Below are 25,685 nucleotides of genomic sequence, written 5' to 3' on the forward strand. Positions count from 1 at the left end.
TTGTCTTCTGTGTTTTTAATAACAGGTATCTATTTTGCACCCATGGCTGACAGCCTACAAGAGTTTAAGGACTACATTGAAAATCTGCCTTTGATCGATGACCCAGAAATTTTTGGAATGCATGAAAATGCCAATCTAGTCTTCCAGGTATGTGGCCTTTCATCTTAAAATACATATTTCTGTTGTGTATAGAAATGCAAAACATCAATAATCACCCCTACTCACTCTGGAAATTATGATCTTCCTAAATAAATAAAATAATTGTTTCACCTTGACTTCAACATTTGGTTCCAATTTAGCCTGTTACCTCTGGGTCCTTCACAGAATCCTAAGACTGTCACGCATTTTCTCTGTCACTGGCCAAGCCCCTCCATCTCCCGGCCTTCTGCCTAGTCCATCCATAATCTACCTGATCACAATCCAACAATTACATGAGGATTTCAATAATGATATAACCCTCTCCCTTTGCCCTTCTTCTACCAGGCTGGGCACATTTGTGTCATATTACACAAAGGTTTGTGGATCCATACATGATTCAATGATAAAAATACAGTGACAAATGTCCAAAGCAGATAAATTAAAACACCGTTTATTAAAAGCGTGGTCACAGTGTCAGATCATAACCCAGAGAAAACTGGGTTGTTTTACTCCTCTGTGTAAGACCTTGTGATGCTGCACCATTACCTAAGGGTAGTCCAAGCTCTTCAGCGTGCACTCAAAGCTCTCCCATGACCCTAGGCCTGCGCGGAGTCATCAGGCACCAGAACCAACCCCTGGACTTGGACTGGACCTAAAGAAGGAGTCAGTGAAGGAACCCCAGGGCACCACGTTCCTGCCATGGACTTCTGAGATCCTAGACACAGGAGCTCCTGTGACCCCCACAGACCTTTGGACTGGCAGGCAGAGCAGCCCAAAGAAAAAGCAGAGGCACAGTTTGAACCCACATAGAGCCCAGAAGGCTTTGCTATGCTGTGCAGCTGCAGGATAACGCTACCACAGACATTCATCCCCCAAGGCTTTCTATGTTACACTGAGTGGCTGTAGCTCCTACTATCTGCCAGTCCAGGAAATAGCAGAGCCTGAGCATGCTCATGCCTCAAGACAGGCCTCACCACTATTGCTACAGGCCCAAAGTGCATCTATTCCATGCACCCCTTTGCCTGCTGGCCCCTCCCAAGACCACCTCTGAGGCGGCTCCTGTGGGAGAGTGCCCACAGCACAGCCTGCACGGCCCTGCCTGAGTGTTTTATTGGCAGCCCAGGAGTAGTTCACCACCCCCATCACAGCCAGTGCTTGACCCCTAGGGGCCAGGGGAAAAATCCACAGTTCTACTCCCAGCTCCCCAGGACTCAAGTACACCACCCAGGGATATCAAGTTGATATCTGTGGCCTGAGCTCAAGTAGGGGAACACAAAAAAGAGTATGGCACAGGTTTGTATGCCAGCATGGGAGCTGGTCACTCCTCTTTTTTTTTTTTTTTTTTTTTTTTTTTTTGAAACAGTCTCGCTCTGTCATTCAGGCTAGAGTGCAGTGGTGCGATCTCGGCTGACTGCAACCTCCACCTCCCGGATATGAGCAATTCTTCTGCCTCAGCCTCCCAAGTAGGCTAAGATTACAGGCATCCGCCACCACGCCCAGCTAATTTTTGTATTTTTAGTAAAGACATGGTTTCACCATGTTGACCAGGCTGGTCTCGAGCTCCTGACTTCAGGCGATCCACCTGCCTCGGCCTCTCAAAGTGCTGGGATTACAGGCGTGAGCCACTGCACCCAGCCCACCCCTCCTTTTTCCAAGATGGGCATGGCCTAACAGCCACCACTTCTCCCTTATGGAGTTCCATAGCCCAGAATGCCTGGGCTGGCTCAGGGATCTGGACAAAAATGGCTTGGGATAAGCCAAGCTGGTTGGGCCTGCTACCTGGGCAGAGACTGGAGGGAGACCCACCGGGTCAGGGAGCATGAGGTGGGCAGGCCCCATAACTATTCACTGGGCTGAGAAGCCTAGACAGCAGGTGCCATATTGGTTGCACACTGGCAGTGCCACTACCCTGTCCAGGGAGCCTCCACCTTTGAACAACTGCATCACCAAACCACCTGCCAACATACTCCACAACTCATTCTAACTTTGGCAAGCACAGGGGATGGGCAGTTACCTAAGGCGTAAAGGGTCTTCTAGAGACAGTCCTTGGTGCAAACTGCCCCTAAGAAAGGAGGGAGCACACTCCACCAAAGCCCTACTTGGGACAAAGGAAATGGGAGTGTGACACCAGCCACTAAAAGAGACACCACCAAGACCTAGGAATGGACTTAAAGAGGGAACATCTCTCATTTTCCACCCTCACCCGCCTTCCCGTTGGAGCCCTTCCTGTTGGGGCCTGGTAAGTGTGTGTACTGCAGTAAGCTGCTTTTCTGTGATTCTCCATTGGACCCACCCCTGCTGAAGGTAACTGAGTTGGAGGAGCATGTTTTTTGCACTTCCCTAGTGCCTCCACCCCCACTGAGGGCTATTGCAGCTAAGAGCCTATGTGCTGGCTCTATTGAGCACCATCTACTGGACTATAGCCAGAATTACCATACCAAACAAAAATAACTGCTGCAAGCAGTGCCTGTCAAACACGCTGCGTAAACCTCTACATAACCAAAGAACCCATATAGAGCTTTGCCGCTCTGAAAGCACCCAGAAACAAAGCCAATTGGTTGTACACAACATACACAACAGTTATATCCTCCAGGAAAAAAAAAAGAACAAAAAGTCAAAAAACTCCATTCAAACAAAAGCAAATTCAGAAAGATAAAGAAGCATCAACTCCTTCAGATAAGAAGAAATCAGCACAAGAACTTCAGCAATACAAAAAGCCAGAGTGCTTTGTTACCTCCAAAGGATCACACTAGTTCCCTAGCAAAGGATCCTAGTCAGATTGAAATGTCTGAAGTAATAGAAACAGAATTCAGAATATGTGTGGCAAGGAAACTCAATGAGATCCAATAGAAAGTTGAAGTCCAATGCAAAGAAGCCAGAGAAATAATCCAAGGTTTAAAAGATGATACAGCTATACTGAGAAAGAACAAAACAGAGCTTCTGAAATTGAAAATCTCACTACAGGAGTATCAAAACAAAACTGGAAGCCTTAACAACAGATTAGACCAAGCAGAAAAATGAATTTCAGAACTCAAAGATTGGTCCTTTGAATCAACCCAGTCAGAAAAAAAAAATAAAGAGAATTTTTTAAGATTCTCTTTTCTTTCTGAGAAATATGGGATTATGTAAAATGACTAAATCTACCATTTATTATCACTCCTTGGAGAGAAGAGAAAGTAAGCAACTGGAAAACATATTGGAGTATATAATCCAAGAATATTTCCCCTATCTCACTAGAGAAGTTGGCATGCAGATACAAGAAATCCAGAGAACTCCTGCAAGATACTGTATAAGCTGACCATCCCTAAGACATAGTCATCAGACTTTCCAAGGTCAAACCAAAGAAAAAATATTAAGTCATTAGAGAAAAGGGCCATATTACCTATAACAGGAATCCTATCAGAATAACAGCAGTCTCTCAGCAGAAAACTTAGAAGCCAGAAGAGATTGGGGGCCCATTTTTAGCATTCTTAAAATAAATTCCTGGGCCAGGCACGGTGACTCACGCCTGTAATCCTAACACTTTGAGAGGCAGAGGCAAGTGGATCACCTAAGCTCAGGAGTTCCAGACCAGCCTGGGCAACACGTTGAAACCCCATCTCTACTAAAATACAAAAAGTTAGCCAGGCATGGGGGCATGCACCTATAATCCCAGCTACTCGGAGGCTGAGACAGGAGAATTGCTTGAACCCAGGAGGCAGAGGTTGCAGTGAGCAGAGATTACACCATTGCACTCCAGCCTGGGTGACAGAGTGAGGCTCTGTCTCAAAAAAAAGAAAAAAAAGAAAAGATATTCCAGCAAAGATTTTCATATCCTGCCAAACTAAGCTTCATAAACAAAACACAAATAAAATACTTCCCCAGCAAGTAATCACTGAGCGAATTTGGCACCAGCAGACCAGTTCTACAAGAGATGCTTAAGGGAATCCTAAACATAGAAATGAAAGAACAATACATGTAACCACAAAATCACACATAAGTACATAGCCTACAGACTGCATAAAACAACTACATAATCAAGACTACAAAGCAACTAGCCAAAAACACCACAACAGAAACAAAACCTCACATATCAATATTAACCTTGTACATAAATGACCTAAACATTCCACTTAAAAGACATAGAGTGGCAAACTGAATTAAAACACAAGACCCATCCTTCTGCTGTCTTCAAGAGACCCATCTCACATGTAATGACAACTATAGGCTCAAAGTAAAGGGATGCAAAAAGATCTATCATGCAAACAAAATAAAAAAGAGCAGAGAATGCTATTCTTGTATCAGAGAAATCAGACCGTAAACTAACAACAGTAAAAAAGGACAAAGAGGGCATGATATAATGATAAATAATTCAATTCAAGAAGATTTAATGATCCTAAATATATATGCTCCCAAAATTGGGGCACTCAGATTTATAAAATAATTACTTCTACCTAAGAAAAGACTTTTACAGCCACACAATAATCAGAGAAGCAGCAGAGGTGGGGACTTAACACTCCACTGACAACATTAGACAGATCATGAAGGAAGAAAACTAACAAAGACATTCTAGACTTAAATTCAATACTTGACTAATTGGACCTAATAGACATCTACAGAATATTCCACCAATAATGAAAGAATATACATTCTTCTCATCTGCCCACAAAACATACTCTAATATTGACCACATGTTTGGTCATAAAGCAAGTCTCAACAAATTTAAAAAATCAAAATCATACCAAGCATCTTCTCAGAACACAGTGGAATATAATTAGACATCAATACCAAAAAGAACTCTCAAAACCACACAAATACATGGAAACTAAACAACTTGCTCCTGAATGACTTTTGGGTAAACAAAGAAATTAAGGCAAAAATCAAAAAATTATTTAAAACAAATGAACATAGAGACACAAGATACCAAAAGCTCTGAGATGCAACAGAAACAGTGTTAAGAGGAAAGTGAATAAAGCTAACTGCCTACATCAAAAAGATATTAATAGAAAGATCTCAAATTAACAACCTAATGTTGCACCCAAAGGAACTAGAAAAACAAGAACAAACTAAACTCGAAGCTTGCGGAAGAAAAGAAATAACTAAACTCAGAGGAGAACTAAATGAAATTGGGACCAAAAAGAAAAAAGCATACAAAGAGTCAACAAAAAAAAATGTTAGCTCATTGAAAGGATAAAAAAGACTGATAAACTGTTAGCTAGATTAACAAAGACAAAAAAGAAGATACAAATAAGCACAATTAGAAATGACAAAGTGACATAACAACTGCTCCCACAAAAATATAAAAGATCCTCAGAGACTACTACGAATATATTTATGTGATTTATGTGCACAAACTAGAAAATCTAAAGGAAATGGATAAACTCTTGGAAACACACAACCTCCCAAGATTGAACCAGAAAGAAATAGAAACCCTAAACAGACCAATAATGAGTTACAAAATTGAATCAACAATTTTAAAAACCTACCAATCAAAACAAGTTTTGCACCAGACAGATTCACAGACAAATTCTACCAGATATACAAAGAAGAGCTGGTGACCAATCTTATGGAAATTATTCCAAAAAATCAAAGAAGAGGGATTCCTCCCTAACTCATTCTATGAAATCGGTATCATCCTAGCATCAAAATGTGGCAAAGACACAACAAAAAGAGAAAACTGCAAGCCAATAACCCTGATGAACATAAACTCAAAACTCCTCAACAAAATACTGGGAAATCTAATCCAATAGCACCCCAAAAGGATAATCCACCACTATCAAGTGGGCTTTATTCTTGGGATGCAACGATGGTTCAACATACAAATCAATAAGTGTAATTCACTGCATAAACAGAATTAAAAACAAAACCATAGGATTATCTCAATCAATGCAGGAAAATCATTCAATAAAATCCAACATCCTTTAATGGTAAAAACCCTCAACAAACTAGGCATCGAAAAAACATACCTCAAAGTAATAAGAGCCATCTATGACAAACCCATAGCCAATATCATACTTCACAGGAAAAAATTGGAGGCATTTTCCCTAAGAACTGGAACAAGACAAGGATGTTCACTCTTACCACTCCCGTTCAACATATTAATAGTACTGGAAGTCCTAGCCAGAGTAATCAGGCAAGAGAAAGAAATAAAATGCGTCCAGATAGGAAAAGAGGAAGTCAAATTATCTCTCTTCACTGACAGTATGATTCTATACCTAGAAAATCCCAAAGATTCTGCCAAAAGACTACTAGACCTACTAAACTACTTCAGTAATGTTCCAGGATACAAAATCAATGTACAAAAATCAGTAGCATTTCTATACATCAATAATGTTTAAGCTGAGGACCAAATTAAGAACACAATGCCATTCACAATTGCCACAAGAAAAATAAAATACCTAACAATACATCTAACCAAGGAGGTGAAACATCTCTACAAGAATTACAAAACACTGTTGAAAGAAATCATGGATGACACACGTAGAAACATTTCATGCTCACAGATTGGAAGAATCTATATTATAAAAATGCCCACACTGCCCAAAGCGATCACACATTTGAATCTATTTCTGTCAAACTACCAACATCATTTTTCACAGAATTAGAAAAGAATATTCTAAAATTCACAGGAAACCAAAAAAGAGCTTGAATAATCAAAGCAATTCTAAGCAAAAAGAACAAAGCCAGAGCCATTATACAAGGCTACAGTAACTAAAACAGCATGGTACTGGTACAAAAAATAGACAGATAGACCAATGGAACAGAGTAGAGAACCCAGCAATAAAATTACATACCTACAACCTTTGATCTTCAACAAAGTCGACAAAAATAAACAATGGGGAAAGAACACTCTATTCAATAAATGGTACTAAGAAAACTGGCTAACCTTATGTAGAAGAATAAAACTAAACTCCTACCACTCGTCATATACAAAAATTAATGCAAGATGGATTAAAGAATTAAATGTGATACCTCAAACTATTAAAACCCTAGAAGAAAACCTAGGAAATACCAGGATATTAGCCTATGCAAATAATTTATGGCTAAGGCCTCAAAAGCAAATGCAACAAAAACAAAAATTGACAATTGTGACCTAATTAAACTAAAGAGCTTTTGCCCAGCAGCAGAAACTATCAATAGGGTAAACAGACAACCTACAAAATGGGAAAGTATATGTGCAAAGCATGCGTCTGACAAAAGGACTAATATCCAAAATCTATAAGGAACTTAAAGAAACCAACAAGCAAAAAACAAACAACCCCATTAAAAGGGGGCAAAGCACATAAACAGACACTTCTCAAAAAAAAAAAAAGAAGAAGAAAGACGACCAGGCGCGGTGGTTCATGCCTGTAATCCCAGCACTTTGGGAGGCTGAGGCAGGCGGATCATCTGAGGTCGGGAGTTCGAGACCAGCCTAAACAACATGGAAAACCCCTGTCTCTACTAAAAATACAAAACTAGCCAGGCGTGGTGGCACAAGCCTGTAATCCCAGCTACTCGGGAGGTTGAGGCAGGAGAATCGCTTGAACTTGGGAGGCAGAGGTTGCAGTGAGCCAAGATCATGCCATTGCACTCCAGCCCAGGCAGCAAGAGTGAAACTTTGTCTCAAAAAAAAAAAAAAGAAGAAAGAAAGAAAAGAAAAATACAAGCAGCCAACAAACATGAAAAAAATGCTCAACATCACTAATCATCAGAGAAATGTGAATCAAAACCACAATGAGATATTATCTCACACCAGCCAGAATGGCAATTATTAAAAAGTCAAAAAATAACATGTTGGTGAAGTTATAGAGAAAACAGAATGCTTATACACTGTTGGTGGGATTGTAAATTAGTTTGGCCCCTGTGAAAAGCAGTTTGGAGATTTCTCAAAAAACTGAAAATAGAAGTAATGTTCAACCCAGCAATCCCATACTGGGTATCAACTCAAAGGAAAATAAACCATTCTACCAAAAAAAAACACATGCACTCATATGTTTGCAGTTCTATTCACAATAGCAAAGACATAGGATCAACATAGGCGCCCATCAACAGTGGGCTGGACAAGGAAAATGTGGTACATATACACCATGGAATACTACACAGTCACAAAAAAAAGAATGAAATCATGTTCTTTGCGGCAAATTGATGCAGCTAGAGGCCATTATCCAAAGTGAATTAATGCAGAAACAGAAAACCAAATACTTCATGTTCTCATTTACAAGTGGAAGCTAAACACTGGGTACACATGGACATAAAGATGGGAACAATAGACACTGGGGACTCCAAAAGGGAAGAAAAGGAAGGAAGAAAAGATTTGAAAAACAACCTGTTAGATACTATGTTCACTATTTGGGTGATGAAGTTCAATAGAAGCCCAAACTTCAGCACCACTCAACACATCCGTGTAACAAACCTGCACATGTACCCTGTGAATCTAAAATGCTTTTTAAAAAATTAAGACAAGTGGTAAATCAAAATTTTTTTGAAACATAAACTGAAAAGTTACCTTTCCATATTATAGAATTATCTTATAAATTAATAAATAATAAAATGCTAAAAATCAAAGATGTGCAAAAAACATTATGAATAATTCATAAAGGAGTAATATAGATGGTCAATGAACATATTTTTCAAGATTTAAATTCTTAAAGAAGTGCAAAAAATGAGAAACTATTTTATCTATTAAATTAGAAACATTTGTTTAAGTAATAATATTAATTCTTGCAAAGACATAGAAAGACAGGCTTTATGATGCACTATTGTTGGAAATATAAATTGATACAATGTTTTTAGAAATTAATATGGTAATACCCAGTTTTAAAGTATTGCCTCTACTTAATCTATCATTTAAAGAATTTCAAAAATGGTGGATGAAATTCATACAAACATATTCTATTCCCCAAGTGTAATAATATCGCCTGGGCGTGGTGGCTCACACTTGTAATCCCAGCACTTTGGGAGGCCAAAGCAGGTGAGTCACTTGAGGCTAGGCATTCAGGACCAGCCTGGCCAACATGGTGAAACCCTGTCTCTACTAAAACTGTAAAAATTAGCCAGGCATGGTGACGGGTGCCTGTAATCCCAGCTACTTGGAGGCTGAGACAGAATCGCTTGAGCCTGGAGGCAGAGGTTGCAGTGAGCCAAGATCACGCCACTGCACTCCAGCCTGAGCAACAGAGTGAGACTCCATCTCAAAAAAAAAAGTCTAATAAAATCAAAAAACTAGAAATTTCCAAAAAATAGATAAGTAATTCATATTAATTATGGTACATTTATACCATAATTAGTATGACATTGTCCCTTAAATTATCACTTAGTCACTTAAAGCATGGTTAATGAGGATTTTTCAGTGATACTAGAAGACTCATAGTATTGAAAATGAATTAATATTACATAAATTTATTAGCTCAATTTTGCAAACCATATGCACATATATACGGAAAGTGTCCAAGTTGAAGTAAACTATAGTTTATTTAGTTAAATATTACTTCATTATAAGTAATTATATCTGGAAAGTAAGTATCATGAGTATTTTTTCTTTGTATTTTTCTATCTTCAAATTTTTGTGTAATAAGCCATATTTTTCTAATTAAAAAAAAGTTAATTGAATAAAAGAATGACCTGAAACTGTGTTCTCACGATTTTTCCCTCACTTTCATAATTTCTTTCAACTGATCAACTTAAAAATGTTTAACCATTCTTTATTGTAGTAAAATATATATAACAGAAAATGTACATTTTAATCATTTTTAAGCATACAGTTCAGTGTCATTAAGTACATTTATTTATGTATTTATTTTTCTTTTCTTTCCTTTTGAAATAGGGCCTCCCTCTGTTGCCCTGGCTAGAGTGCAGTGGTGAGATCATAGTTCACTGCAGCTTCTAACTCCTGGGCTCAAGCTATTCCCCATTCAGCCTCCCAAGTAACTAGGACCGCAGGTGCACACCACCACACCCAGCTAATTTTTTTTTTTTTTTTTGTAGTGACAGAGACTTACCATGTTGCCCATGTTGGTCTCAAACTCTTGGGCTAAAGCAATCCCTTTTGAGCTAAAGCAGTCTTCCTGCCTTGACCACCCAAAGTGTTGGGATTACAGGCATGAGCCACTGGGCCCGGCCCATTAAGTACATTTACACTGTTGCTCAACAAAAAAATTTTTAGTATGACAGTAACAACTATGTACTGGGCATTTCCAATGACCACATTTTACCAACTCTACCTTCAAGATAGAAAATAAAATTGCTTTAAGCCAGTCACAAAAAGACAAATACTGCATGATTTAACTTTTATGGAGTTATCTAAAATAGTCAAATTCATAGAATTAAAGAGTAGAATGGTAGTTGCCAGGGGCTCGGGAGAGGGGGAAATGGGGAATTACTAATCAACAGGCATAAAGTTGCAGTCAAGCAAGATGAATCAGCGCTAGAAATCTTTTGTGCAACATTGTACCTGTAGTCAGCAATAAATACTGTCTTCCACACTTAAAATTTGTTAAGAGGGTAGATCTCATGTAATTGTTCTTACCACAATAAAAGAAAGAGAAAATAAATAGTATTGTTTTAGAGAGCTGCCTTTACTTTTGTAAATAATTCTATGTGCTGCAAATTTATTTTTTGAGAATTTGAGTCTTCACTGTTCTGTCTCTTACTGCCATTACAGTACAAAGAGACCAACACTTTAATCAACACCATACTTGAGGTTCAGCCAAGGTCATCTACTGGTGGAGAGGGAAAAAGCAATGACGAAATTGTTCAAGAACTTGTTGCTTCCGTCCAGGCCAGAGTTCCAGGTAATAAATAATTCTAGGAATTTGTATGTAATAGGAATTTCAGGAATATACTCAGAGAACTGAGTGATAAACAGATGTCAAAACCTGCTTATTATGTAGACTTTTTTTAACCTAAAGAGCTCTTTTGACATGGAGCTCTTCATTTATAGACTAGAAGCTTACAGCATCTCAGCATCTCAACTGCCAGAAGCATTAGGAGGAACTTGGTTTCCAGCTCAACGTAACTTTAACCAGACTTTTTCCTGAGCTTCCCTTGATTTCATTATTCTACTGTCTCTAGACCTGTGCTGTGCTAGAAAATAGCCCCTAGCCACATATGGCTTCCTAAATTTAAATTTAATATAATTTAAAATTCATGTCCTCATTTGCACCAGTCACATTTCGAGTGCTGTCATTGGACAGTACAGATAGAGAACACTTCCATCATCATTAAAAGCTCTACTGGACAGTCCTGCTCTAGAATCCATTTCAATTTTTTCTCCATTTAGAAGACATGGCTAAATTACTTTCATCTTGTTTTCTGATAAGTGAAAGAGTCTTCCTGAATGATCACAAGAGATCTATTTTAACACTTTTCTTAATCGGTAGGAGATTTAGATGTCTTATTTATTCATGGTTGGAAGAGATGTCATTATAGGAAAAAGAAAATTGGGACAGAAAAAAACAGCAACTGAGTCTTGCCAATGCCCTTAATAAGCCCCTGGAATAAAAGGAGCCTTGGGGTTTCAGAAGTCAGTTATCTGCCTCCTAGAAGCAAGCCCTCAAGAGAATGTCTGCTTGGTTAGAGAATTCTGTTGTTGAAGCAAACAGTCAATAAATATAAGATCAATAAATATAAGATGGAGTGCTGGTTGGGAAAAGGATGGAGAGATGAATGGATAGCTGCAGAGACCGTGCACTTGTTTGGTAGAATCCCATTGACACCTAGGAGGTTTTTCTCTCCAGGCTTCATAAAGCTTGTACTTTTACTGTGAAATGCTAAGCAGATCATCTGCTTAGACTGAGGGGACAGGAAAGCAATTGGCTCAGCAAAAGAACTGAGAGTTTGAAATAGCCCTGAGAGGAATGGTGGAAAGAGAAGACCAGGGACATGTAACCACAGCACTGTGGACCCAAGGGATTAGACTCATTGGCACTGCTGAGGAATTTTTGTCCAGCAGCCAAATGTGTGTGGTCAAGAAGGAATTTGATATATGTACGTCATAGTCATTTGTTTACACATACTTTTTGCAAATACGCAAGGAAAAGGCCGTTCCTTCCTCTTTCGTAGCTCATATCATTTTCATCTGAACCTGCATTTGGTGGATTGTAGGGAGAAAGAAGAGCTACATTTTCCATCCAGTTTGAACCATGAGCCTGTTTAATAATGTAATCAGTCCCTTTAAATAATGCCAGTAACATGGGATAAACACTAAGTCTCTCTCTCTCTCTCTCTCTGTGTGTGTGTGTGTGTGTGTGTGTGTGTGTGTGTGTCAGTCTCCTGCCCCCAACCTTTTCTATTCAGTGAAGGTGAGCAGGGAAGTGGGAGATTTAAACACTTGTATGGTAGAAGGGGAGACTCAGGGTCCCTGGACCGTCTAGTCTCTGGAATGTTCCTTATCTACCAGGCAACCACTTTGTCCTGCTAGCATTTGCCACTGAACCCTTCAGGGCTCTGCCTCCCAATCAGCCAAAGCCAGGCACACCTTCCTGTGCCCTCCTGCCAACCCCCCTCATTCCACATTGGAAACCTTTCAAACCTCTCATCAAACTTGCCGATACCACTGAGCCATACTGACCTTCCATTTCATCCTCTTCCCTCTCAACCCCTCACCTCCTCCCCACAGTCAACCAGAATGAAAATGAGCAGGCTTCTCCTTCCTTTTTCCAGTCCTCCTTCTACATTAGCACAGCTAGTCTTTCTATGATCTCACTTAAGCAACAAGAACCTACTTCTCCTGTCCCATTGCCGTAGACCACATAGCTCAAACTGGCTGGGAAGATGAAAATACCCATGGGGAACATGCTTTAAGGGAAGAAATGAAATGCAATGGTTTAGTGTTTGAGGAAAAAAAAGTATGTGTGTATGTATATATATGTCCTGATACAAATGAATTTAAGCTTAATTTTCTGTGATTGCTTGTATATAAACACAGGTGAATCACAAAAGCATTCTAAATTATAGAAATGTCACATTTAAATGCTATGTGTCTGGCTTAAACAATGAGAAAAGCTGGCTTTTTTAAAATGTTAAAATAAGCACATTGCCTTAGCAATATTGTGAGAACAAATCAATGATGACTAGCCTGAGGAATCGCTGTGTATGTTTCAGAAAAACTGGAAATGGAGGGTGCTTCTGAAGGCCTTTTCGTCAAGGATCCTCAAGGACGCCTGAACTCCTTGACCACTGTTCTTGGACAGGAAGTGGACCGGTTTAACAACCTGCTGAAGTTAATTCACGTATGAGAGCTTACTTTCATCATTGCTATTGAGCATCAAAGCTTTGTAGAGAATTGTATAATACGAAATTCTTCCGTTCCTATTACTTTGGCATTTCCATTTGGATACACTAACAACTCTTCAAGTCCAATGAGTCTAAAAATGATTTTATCCTTCTCTAATGAATCTGTATTCCCATTTTCTAATAACGATGGAGTGAATATGTAATATTACAAATTCTCAGTCTCCTCCTTATCCTTACACCCTTAGATTCTGTTGACTCACTAGAAATTGATCAGAGACCTAAGCACTCAGTTAAGAGTAATTCAGTGCTTGTTCCTAATGTCTAGTTTGCATTTAATAACATAGTCTTTAAGCAAGACCGTGAAAACCAGAATCTGTCAGTGTGGGCCACAGAATGCCTGCATTAGAGTCCCCTGTGGTGTGTTCAGCATGTGGATTCCTTGATCCCACTCAAGACCTACTGAGTTAGAATTTCTTGAAGCAGAGCCTGGGAATATGAATTTTAAATAAACTCTCCGGATGATTTTAATGCCGCTAAAATTTGCAAACACCTGTTTGATCTTCTGCTTTATGTTCATAGATAGTTTCTCTCTGCATTGCCTTGCATTGATAATGATGGTCAAAGGCCTTCCTAGTTTCTCTGTGCATAACTTTGATAAGAGAAAAAGAATAACTATTAGCAAATATTGAGCATTAACAGGAAAAGTGTTACTGCTAATCAGGGAACCAAACACCTACTTCAAGGTCAAGACTTGGGGATAAGATTGGGGGAGAACTGGGAGAGATCTTTTACAGCTAAAGACCATTGCTGTTCCCCATCAGAAAGGCAAAGTCTCTGGATGTTGCTGCTTGGCTGGCAATACCTAGGCTTGTTGGTTAGGTGGACCCTGGATCAGCTGAGTATGTGGTCTTCACCTTGGGACTGTGGCATCTAGTCAGGTATGCACCAAAGTCAGCAAGCTAAGTCTCTCTCCTCTCTCAGTCTCCTGGTCAGGTTGCCGGGTCAGGGCTTATTTCCTTCTATATTGAATGAATTGGGGTATAGACTAAGCTACTATGATAAAGACCCCCATAACATAGTCCAAAACAAGATAAAAATTCACTTTACTCTCCCCTAACAGTCCCGAGGGAGCCCTGTCTTGGGCAGGTAGTGAATTCTGCTTTGTGAGCTCATCCAGGGATAAACAGGTTGGCTCTTCCAGTCCCAAAAGACAACTTCCGTGTCTGGGTCTAAGGTGACTGCCCCAGTTGTCCCCTTTTGCCAGCCAGTGGGAAGTAGGAAAGAGAGAGCAAGGAAAAGCAGCTTCCTTATAAAAATGTGATCCAGTGGTAGTGTACATCTTTTCCTCTTACATCCCATTAGCCAAAACTTGGTCACATGGCCACACCCCAGCTGCAAGGGTGGCTGGGAAAGGAGTCTCTAGATGGGGTGCTATGTGCCCAGCTAACACTAAGGAAGTGCTGTTGTTTTGAGGAACACCAGGAGATGGATGCTACTCATGTCTTGCCCTTTCCACATCATGAACTTTCACCCACTTGAAGATAAGACCAGATGTCACTTCCTCCATTATGTCTTCCTGGAGACCAGCCCTTCCCTCTACTGCCAGATGAGTTAGGGTCCCATCCTCAAGGCCCTGTCATCTCAGGTCTCTGTATCCACCACTGTATTCGTTACACTTTTTGTAATTTCCCACCTATGAGTATGGCTACTCTAACAAAGAATTTCTTAAAAACAAGGGAGCTGTTACATTCGTCGTCTTTGTTTCCTTAGTAACTGGCATACTAAATCTTCCACAAATATTTGAATGTACAGGTGAACAAATGTGACTCTCAGGTCTCCTTTGGTCACTTTTTCTGGTCAAACAAGCCCCAGTCCACCACTAACAGAGGAATTCACCTAATGGAAGCGTAAGGGGAGGAGCCCAGGGACAGGTGGCCTGCAGGGCCATCAGGAACCACAACCAAGCATTCCCATCAGAAGGGAGGTGCCCACCATGGCATGCTGTGCCTGTGCCAGAGGCCTTCCTCGCCTGACCTCTAGTCCTAGACCACAAGGCTTGGTCCTGCTTTGCCCTGGCTTTGTTCCCAGCCTCACCTTCCCTTCCCTTTGGGAACAGCCAGATAGTACTGTAGTGGCAATACGAAAGCCAGGGGAAGGGAGCAGCACCCAGGAATGCCATCCTGGCTAACCCACTCTCCTCCAGACAGAACTGTGGAATAGGGCGGGTCCTGGGAGTGACGAGGCCACCCTGTGTTGGCTTCCAAGCCACAGGGGAAGGAAGGCCTTTAAAGTACTCTTTCTCCCATTTAATACATCTGTGTGTTGGCTGCCTCCTTTGGGAGAATCGACTGCAACATGACCTCTTTCTATTTCAAGCAGACCTTGAAGGTCTCAGCAGTCTGTTCCCTCCACCTCTATCATTTTTTGTGTTCTCTCTGGATGAGTCTTCTGCTACTTCTTCCTATTTCCAGGTCTACCATGGAGGATGGTCTTGGCTCTGGCTAAGGGCCTCTTTCCTGCACTCTGCTGCAGATGGTTCCTCAGATCCTAAGGACAAATCTAAGTAAAACACTTCTTTTTTCTACCGCTGCCTCTTGTGAAAAGAGGTACAGGGAGAAGGGAACCAACAAATAAACCTATGAAAGAATGGAAGGATGTGTAGCCTTGTTTTATCCACACAGTGCCTGTCGCTAAGACACTGTGCATGTGGTCCCAGTCCTTATTTGGTTGCTTAGTCAACATAAATTTTACCTCTAATATCTTCCTATTATATTTTCCCGGTATATGGCAGTTTTCACAACACTGCAACCGTGAGGGCCATAACCCACCTACATGCACTCGCTCCTCTTTAGCCAGGTGGCAAATATCGCCCTGTACTCCACTCCAGCCCAGTGTCTCCCAGGACTACTGCCTGCCTCCATCTTCTGGTGAGAGGAGGAGAGGCTACCAGACATGGTTTAAGGAGGTGTTTCCAGTACAAGGAGACCATCTGATGCCAACTAGAAGATTAGTGTCATCTAAGACTCTCCCCTTTCCAGCCAGGCGCGGTGGCTCACATCTGTAATCCCAGCATGTTGGGAGGTCAAGGTGGGCGGATCTCCTAAGGTCGGGAGTTCGAGACCAGCCTGGCCAACATGGCAAAACCCCTTTAAAAATACAAAAATTATCTGGGCATGGTGGTGCATGCCTGTAATCCCAACTACTTGGCACACTGAGGCAGGAGAATCACTTGAACCCAGGAGGTGGAGGTTGCAGTGATCCGAGATCACACCACTGCACTCCAGCCTGGTGACAGAGCAAGACTCTATCTAAAAAAAAAAAAAAAAAAAGACTCTCCTCTTTCTGCACTAACTCTGGGGGTTGCGGGAACCCCCTGAGCAGAGATGACCAGTAGCATGAGGTGGTTCTCACTCCCCATCTCCCCCTCCTCCTCACACCCTGTGGTCCCCAAATCACAGTCAGACCTATTTTTCTTTTGGCCTGGAAGACTGCTGGACAGTGGCATTTCTCCCAGTCGCTTCTCCAGGCTTCAGGAGACATTTCTGCTTCCTTCTTTCCACCGCATTGGACTCTACTATCAACTGCCACCCTCAAGTGTTACACCACAACGGTCACATATTGTAATAATGCATGAAATGTTGGAGGGTCTGGGAAACAGACAGTGTGCACAGAGAACAGAACCCAGCAAGTGGCACCTCCGGGCAAGGCAGCACCTGCTGTCATGAATGTGTGTCACTGACACTGGATAATGACATCTACAAAGGCCACTAACCCCTTTTCTGTTCTTTCAGACTTCTCTGGAAACACTCAACAAAGCCATCGCTGGATTCGTGGTGATGTCTGAAGAAATGGAAAAAGTGTATAACAGTTTCCTCAACAACCAGGTTCCCGCTCTGTGGTCCAACACAGCCTACCCATCCCTGAAGCCACTAGGGTCGTGGGTCAAAGACCTTATCCTGAGGACCTCATTTGTGGATGTAAGAAAATTTCTTCACTGGGTTTCAATGAGTCTGATGGCATAGTTGGCCTAAGGTCCCTAAGAAGCACTGGCTAAAGATATCCACAGTCACTGATGGATAATCTGAGCCCAGAGAAAAAGAAATGTCCAGAATGGCATCACTTTACACATCTTATACTGATTATAATATCGTTTGCCCTAGGCACTCATCCCCACATTCCACTTTAGTTCCACTTTAATTAATTGGGGTTTCAGCTCTAATTCATGGGACCCCACAGTGAGGTACAGACCAACTGAGATGAGTCCAAACCCCAGATAACTTTGCTGCTGTCTCCCTCTCACATACCCCACAATAACCAGGCTCTGGGTCCGCAGTCATCAGGCTGGCAGAACAGGAAGGGGAACGGGGCAGGCAGTGAAATGGGGGTGGTGACTAACTCAGGGCTGCTTTAGTTTCTGCCTCCTGAGAAACTCTCCTCAAATAGGACTTTGCTTTAGAAAACAAATTCCATCCCAGAAATAATGTTTATTATGAGTATGTTTCTCCTTCAGTTGTGGCTCAAAAGAGGACAGCCTAAGTCCTACTGGATCTCCGGTTTCTTCTTTCCTCAAGGATTTCTAACAGGTACCAGCACTTCCCCTAGAAAAACCCCACAGGAAAGGCCATGGATTGTCATACACAGGGTTTTGAGGTCCTGGGGAAATGACATGGCTGCTAATGCTTTAACAATGAGGCTATTGATCATAGGGCAATCTAACAAGGTCCTGCGCTTCCTCACTTGTGGGGGGCAGAGGAAAGATGACAGAGATAGCAGATGTTCCCCAGCAACCTAATCCCTGCCCCTCTCAAGTTACATAAGTGCAGGCACTGCTGCCTCCACGAACACAGTGTGCCTCAGTTCCCCATGTGACCCACGCTCAAGGGCGTCATCTGCTGTCCACCTGCTCAGGCCCCAGCTGTGAGCAGCTTCCCTCCCTCTGAGAAATTCTCTTGATGTGCTTCCATCAGCCCTTGGGGAATCTAGCCTCTTCAGAAGGGGCTAGAGCCTGTGAGCAACTCGATGCTAATGACCCAAGCCCTTCATCTCTCTCATTCTTAATACCTATTAAACAGCCCATATAAAACAAGCTGGGCAAAATCCTAAAGTTAGCGAGATTGGGCTCGGAAACTGCCTCACTCATTTGTCTCCCTTATGTCAGGGCAATGCACTGCATACTGGCCTTCTTCCCTCCTTTCCCAACCAGGACCAGAGCTTGTCCATCCTTTGGGCCCTTACCTCCCAACATGACCCACAGGCTTCCTGACCCTGTGAACTAACTCAGAGGAAGATATTAAGAGCTGGGTTTTCTCTGTAGTGGGAAGGCTCTCTAATGCCAGGGCAGCCTGGTTTGTGTGAAGGGGGAGTGCCTGGGGAGTAGCAGTGTTGTTTTGAACGCGGCTTTCTGATTTCCATAATTACAGGAACTCTTCAAAATCATGCTCGAAAATACAATTTGCCTATAGATGAGCTAAGTTTCAAATACAACGTAATTCCCACCTATCGGGATCAAGCTGCAGTGATAGAAGCTGCCAAGACAGTGCAATTTGGACAAGAACTGCCCATGGACATGGAGGTATTGTCCACCTGGCTGTTGTGGCAAAGCAGCTTCTATCCCACTGTCCTTGAAGATTTCAGACAACCTCCCATGCCCCACTGCCACCACCTCCCATCGGCAGGAGCAGGAAGGGCAGGGCAGTAATCACACCTCCAAGATAAGCTCCCCAATTAGCAATGACCAGATGGGAACTGCCTCAACTAGTCTGATTTATAGAAATACATTTAAAGCAATATTATTTTATTTTTTAGCTACCTTTAGTAACCTTCATCTTACAGAATCAATATAGCAAGAAGTTAACAGCAAGGATTTAAAAACTAGACAAGCCTGAGTTTGAATTCTGACACTGCCTTTCTCCAGCTGTATGTGTTGGAGCAATTGTTGACATGTCTGCACCTCTTATTATTTTAAGATCCTTCTTGTCTTAAGAAGAGGGTATCAAGTTTCCCATGTAAGGAAAACTTGAGACTCCAGGGAGGCAAAGCAACACCCACATTAAAGCCCCCACTGGAGCTTCCAGGACCAGCCTGCCCTGGTCTACGCTCAGCACACTCCATCTGCCACAGCGGCTGATTCTGACAGACAGAAGTTTACAGTGACCACCAGGGCTCTGTCCCTCCACCCCATCCCAGTTCATACCATGGCTCTGCTTGGCTCATGTGTGCTGAGCCATGAGAATACCTTACAATCTCTGAGATCTGGGGAGACCTCAGACTGTCTAGCTGGCCTGTCTCCTGGCCCACCTAGCAAATGTCTGCCACCAACAGACCAGGAGACGGGCCTGTAGTGCGGTGTAAAGGAAACAGCCAGTATCATGTGACAGGCACATATACTGGTCTAAACACAGGGTATGTGTTTAAACACCTTTATCTCTGTTACAAACAGCCAAGACCACTGTCAGCCCATTTGCCTCCTTGGCTCAGCATAGGAAAAGGTGCTCCCTCTGGGTGGATGCCCAGATGATGGACACCCAGTAGGTAGCAGGATAGTTTTCAGGCAAATCTGCATAAACGTATGTGGCAGCCCAAAAACAGGAAGGCCCACCCTGCTGCACCCAAGAAACAGAAAGTTTAGGACACCAAAAAGCAAAGACCAGCTAAAAAGAATTTAGTTTACCATCCTTTTATTCACTATAAAATGCACTACATATTATCCAAACTGCTTAGTCCTCTGCCTGCCGACGTGAGGCTCCAATTATCTAAAGACCTGGGGCCAGAATTGGCCAAATCCACTCAGGGTTTGAGGAAGAATGATTCAGATACCCACAACTGGTGCAAAAAAAAAAAAAAAAAGTGCACCGGTGGAGACATCCAATCACAGGACTCTGATGGGCAGGGTTTCTCACTCTCCCTCTTTCTTATTTAATACAAACACTTAAAAGTAAGCATAATTTTAAAAAGAGAGAGAGAAAGAACAAAAAGGAATTTTCCATGGACACTCTGTAAATATTATTGCAGATATATAATCTCTCTTCTAGGAGGGCATCCAAATCCTTGAAAACCCTTGCTAAGAATAACAGACGATAATCTCAGTACTCCTCCACCTCCCATGAAAAGGGGAAAAGTCATTACATTATTATTACATTTTTTTGCCTCTCAGAGCCTCAAGATTGACCTCTCTAAAATGTGAATAATAACAGCAATGTATAGAGTGTTTTTTAGAATTACCTGGTGAGGATGTGGGACATAGGAAGTGACTCATACCTGCTGATCCCTTTTCCCCCTCTCACTTTGAGACTTGTGGGTATCTTTCAGTTGCCCTCTCCTGAGGATGGTGTTCTTGTTCATGGGATGTTCATGGATGCTTCTCGATGGGATGATAAGGAAATGGTGGTAGAAGACGCATTGCCCGGACAGATGAATCCAATGCTGCCTGTGGTGCATTTTGAACCGCAACAAAATTATGAGCCAAGCCCAACACTTTACCACTCCCCACTTTATAAAACAGGAGCCCGGGCAGGAGCACTCTCAACCACAGGTGAGGATGTTCTTAAGATTAGTTCAAATAATGACCAAATGCAATCTTCCATCAAAGTCCAAACACTAAGCTGTAATTGGCCCAAGATCTCCCTTGGACCAATTATCTAGACTTAAAATGAAGCCGCCTATAACATACAAAATTCATAAATGTAATTATAAATTCTATTTGTTCTGACTGTAGATTAATATTATAGAATTAATTATTGCTTCTATTAGAATCTAAGGAATAGAAAATAGAATTTAACAAGTAGAGACTTCCACTTTCAAAATGGTGGCCTGAATAGACACTAAAATCTCTCTTTTTCTCACCAAATCCATTTTTACTCATCATAAAAGAGATTTTAAAATAAATGAATAGGCTGGGCAAGGTGGCTCACCCCTTTAATCCCAGCACTTTGGGAGGCCAAGGTGGGTGAATCACCTGAGGTCAGGAGTTCAAGACTAGCCTGACCAACACAGTGAAACCCTGTCTCTACTAAGTACGAAAAATTAGCCTACATGGTGGCGGGTGCCTGTATTCACAGCTACTTGGGAGGCTGAGGCAGGAGAATCATTTGAACTTGGGAGGCAGAGGTTGCAGTGAGCCGAGATTGGGCCGCTGTACTCCAGCCTAGGTAACAAGAGCGAAAACTCCGTCACAAATAAATAAATAAACAAATGAACAAATGGAAAGCCCTGATGCAAAACTCTGAGTGGATCTGAAACTGAGATACAGCTCTGAAAAAAGAAAGCAGACAGAAAGAAAGCCACCTCAACAGATACACCGAGGGACAGCTGAAGAATGAACAGAGAAAATGAACTGGGAAAGTCGCCTTGAATACAGCATAGTGAGAGGGGAAAGAAGTGACCCTGTGGGAGGAGCCAGAATTTGCAACATTCTTCTAGTTTTCTAGGCAACCTGGAAGAAGAAAATAAAGAATGGAGGAGAGAGAATGTTTGAAAAAATAATGGCTGGTAATTTCCCAAAACTAAAGAAACACTTGAATCCTTAGATTATGAGGTCTCACAAAGTGTAAGGAATGATTTTTAGCAACATACAACAAGTAATCAAATCTTCAAAGAAACCTAGATATACCAAAGTGATACTTAAGACTGTCAGAGACAAAAAAAAAAATTCTCAAAATAACCAAAGAGAAGAGACAATGTTTAATATATGCTGGAACTGAAATCCCAGAGAATCAGAATCAGATTGATATCAGTCAACTCTCATTATCCACAGTGCATATAAAAAGATAATGGAGAATCACCTTCAAAGGGTTGAGGAAAAATACCTTTGAACCAGAATTCAAAACACGAGCAAACCATCTTCCAAAAGGGAAGTGAATAAAGACAGTTTTGAACATACAAATGCTTTAAATTCATCATCACTGACCTTCTATTTTGAAAAAAATCCAGCTGTCTGGCCAGGTGTGATATCACGTGCCTGTAGTCCCAGCTACTCAAGAGGCTAAGGTGGGAGGATCATTTGAGCCCCAGAGTTCAACACCAGCCTGGGCAACCTAGTGAAACCCCCATCTCAATTTTAAAAAAAAAATCCAGCTGTCTTAGTTTGTTTGTGTTTGTGTTGCTATAAAGGAATACCTGAGGCTGAGTAACTTTAAAGAAAAGTTTATTTGGCTCATGGTTCTGCAGGCTGGTGCCAGCATCTGCTTCTGGTGAGGGCCTTAAACTGCTTCCACTCATAGCAGAAGGCAAAAGGGAGCTGGTGCGTAGAGATCCCATGGCAAGAGAGGAAGTAGGCAAGATGGGAGGGAGGTGCCAGACTCTTTTTAAGCAGCTCTCGCAAGAACTAATAAAGTGACAGCTCACCCCCCATTCCAAGGAGTATTAATCTACTCATCAGAGATCTGACCCCCATCACCCAAACACCTTAACACCATTAAGCCCCATCTCCAACACTGGGGATCAAATTTCAACATGAGATTTGGAGGGATCAAACATCCAAACTATAGAAGCCTGGAATAAAGAATTCTTACAAATCTGGGAGAGGGGACCAACAACCTAACCTTATCTGAAACTGTGACAGAAACCCCATCTTGTACAAGGATCAAAAGAAACTCTTTTTCAGCTATTTAAAGGAAGGGTAGTCCTATGTAGTAGTCATCAATGGCCACTAATATTCCAAAAAAAGAAAGACAATCAGACCTAGTGTGCTTCCTGATAGGAGTACGTACTACCAAAGAAGTATTCTTGCCGTAAAACTCAAACCTGCTAGCCTGGGCAAGATGGCGAAATCCTGTCTCTACAAAAAAATACAAAAATTAGCAAGGTGTGGTGCACACGCCTATAATCCCAGCTGCTTGGGAGACTGAGGCAGGAGGATTACTTGAGTCCAGGAGTTCAAGTCTGCAGTGAGCCATAATCAAACCACTGCACTCCAGCCTGGGCAAAAGAATGAGACCCTGTCTCAAAAAAACAAAAAACAAAAAAAAAAAAGGAAAAAAAAACCTCAAACCTGAATGTAGTCATGCCTCTAGATCTAACCTCCCCTTACAGAAAGAGAGGAATATATTTAAAATCACCACAGCAATGCTGTCATCAAAATCCAGATTCTGGGAAACTTAACAGGACAAACAGTCTGGTTGTTTCAACAAATATATTACAAGGGAGCAGCAAAAGAAGCAGAGGGAAACTTACCAGTTGAAAGATTTAAGAGACACATCACTGTTGCAAGATATGAAACTCATTTGAATCCTGGTTATTAAGAAATGATTAGGCCGGGCACAGTGGGTCATGCCTGTAATCCCAGCACTTTGGGAGGCCAAGACAGGTGGATCATTTGAGGCCAGGAATTTGAGACCAGCCTAGCCAACTAGTGAAACCCCGCCTCTACTAAAAATACAAAAAGTAGCCAGGCATGGTGGTATGCGCCTATAGCCCCAGCTACTCAAGAGGCTGAGGTAGGAGAATCACTTGAACCCAGGAGGGCAGAGGTTGCAGTGAGCTGAGATCGTGCCACTGTACTTCCAGCCTGGGTGATAGAGTGAGACCCTGTCTCAAAACAAAAAAAAAAAAGTTCTATGAAGTCTAAGCTGGACGAGTCCTAAATAATTATTTGTTCTAAAATCTTCATTTTATAAAGCATAAAACAACCCATAAAGGACTATTTGTCCAGTTGGGACTGGAACCCAGATATCTTGACTCTTTGTAGCCTCTCTGTATGAGGAAGTTATTCTCTAAGTAACAACCCTTTTTTTCCTATATCCTTCATTAGGACATTCAACCAACTTTGTGGTCACCGTCCTCTTACCCTCCAAGCGGTCCAAAGACTACTGGATTGCCAAGGGGTCAGCTTTGCTGTGCCAGCTGAGTGAATGAAAACGTGCCACCTCAGCACTACAAAAGAACCAGGCCCGAGATCTTTCCTAATGGGAGCAAAAGATTTGAATAACTTATATGTGAGCAAAAAGGTGTTAATTCTGATTTGACTTAAAGGTATTAAGTGTGACTTTTATTTCTCTTATGTCCTTAAAATAAAGTGTTTGAGTTCTTTCTGTTGGCAATCCAAGCTCCGCTGTAGAAGCAGTGGGTTCAACACCCACCTGTTAAACCTGCTCCCCAACCCTAAGTGAGAGGCAGCTTCCCATCAGTTACTTTCTGGGACCCCCAGGAAGAGTCAGGACTCAGCACTCGCTTCCCCTCACAGGCTTCTTTCCTCTTCACCCTGATATGAAAGGCCCCAGGTGCTTCCGTTTCTAGACTACATTAAGGCTCTCAGAGTCCAGTGCATGGGAGGTTGATGCGGTGAGCACAACTGGTAGAGCAAATGAGCAGGATAATAAGAAGTTGGCCTATGATGTCAGTTCCCCGTTCTGTGGGGCTGCATCACAATCCTTGGAAGAGCCTATGCTTTCACAAAAGGGCAGGCCAATCCTGCCCAAGTACGGAGGATTTTCCCCTTCCACTTTAGGATGATTCTGTATGAAAACTAACCAAGTCCCAGTCAGGTGCATCTGAGCCTCTGCCACCTCAAAAGCAGAGACTGGTGGCTCAGTTCTCAAGTGGAGCAGCCAGTGTGACAAACCACCTTGTGTCGGTCCTGCCAATAATGGTCTGCCTGCTTCCTCAGCCATAATGTCATCCAAGAAACAGGGAAATCACCCAGCTAGGGTTGAGCCCTTGGTGGGAGCCACACCACCCTCTTACAAAGAATTGGAGGAACGGAGTCAGGCCTCCCAGTGTATCTCTGCCTCCCCGCTTCATCCCCATACCTATCGAAGTTAAGAGCAGATTCAAGTCGCAGAGAAGCAGGTAACAGCACTTTTGCCAGAAATCAGTGCACAAATCAGAAACTACTCTTGGTGTTTCAAGCAGAAATAGTTGCTAACATGGTCACAGGAATGGATGCCACTGCAGAAGTCAAAGAGTTGATATCAGGCATCGCACCATCTGTACTCCAAGGTGGGAACCCTGAAGGAAAAATTGTGCCAACCTCACAGCTACTCCACGCTGAAGCAGGGGAATAGAGAGGGCTACAGAGACTGACCACTGCACAAACTTGTGTCTGCTGAAGCCTGTACATAACCATGCCCCCTGCTCAAGAAAAGTTCCCTCTGCCCACTTTTGTTTTCCAAATATCCCATGAGTGTATCTCATTAGGAGAATCGAACACAGCAGCAGGGGGATTTGGGAGTTTTTGCCCGCCTACCCCTGCAACACAGATGGTGCAGAATGGAACCAAAGTGGTGGACATGGATCCTAAGTGCCACCACACTACTGTTTCAGTAAGGCCACTGAGATCTTCTGGGCCCTGGAAATAACTGAGCATGAACCCACAAAAGCCTCAGAAAAGGAAGGGAAGCCAGAGCTACAAATCCAGA

General features: G+C 42.1%; 1 protein-coding gene across 1 annotated transcript in view; it reads left to right on the top strand.

The window, feature by feature from the left end:
• DNAH6 (dynein axonemal heavy chain 6) overlaps positions 1-24,258 on the top strand; it is a 313,929-nt gene extending 289,671 nt beyond the window's left edge. Inside the window, exons 70-77 of the mRNA XM_007970043.3 lie at positions 26-147; positions 10,760-10,889; positions 13,201-13,328; positions 17,124-17,309; positions 17,843-17,915; positions 18,753-18,904; positions 20,641-20,863; positions 24,080-24,258. Of these exons, the coding sequence (XP_007968234.3) occupies positions 26-147; positions 10,760-10,889; positions 13,201-13,328; positions 17,124-17,309; positions 17,843-17,915; positions 18,753-18,904; positions 20,641-20,863; positions 24,080-24,183 (1,118 nt within the window). The 3' untranslated portion in view covers positions 24,184-24,258. The remainder of the gene's footprint in view (positions 1-25; positions 148-10,759; positions 10,890-13,200; positions 13,329-17,123; positions 17,310-17,842; positions 17,916-18,752; positions 18,905-20,640; positions 20,864-24,079) is intronic.
• Positions 24,259-25,685: the final 1,427 nt, after the last annotated feature.

This window comes from Chlorocebus sabaeus, chromosome 14 (genome assembly GCF_047675955.1).
Source record: "Chlorocebus sabaeus isolate Y175 chromosome 14, mChlSab1.0.hap1, whole genome shotgun sequence".
NCBI classification, from domain to species: Eukaryota; Metazoa; Chordata; class Mammalia; order Primates; family Cercopithecidae; genus Chlorocebus; species Chlorocebus sabaeus.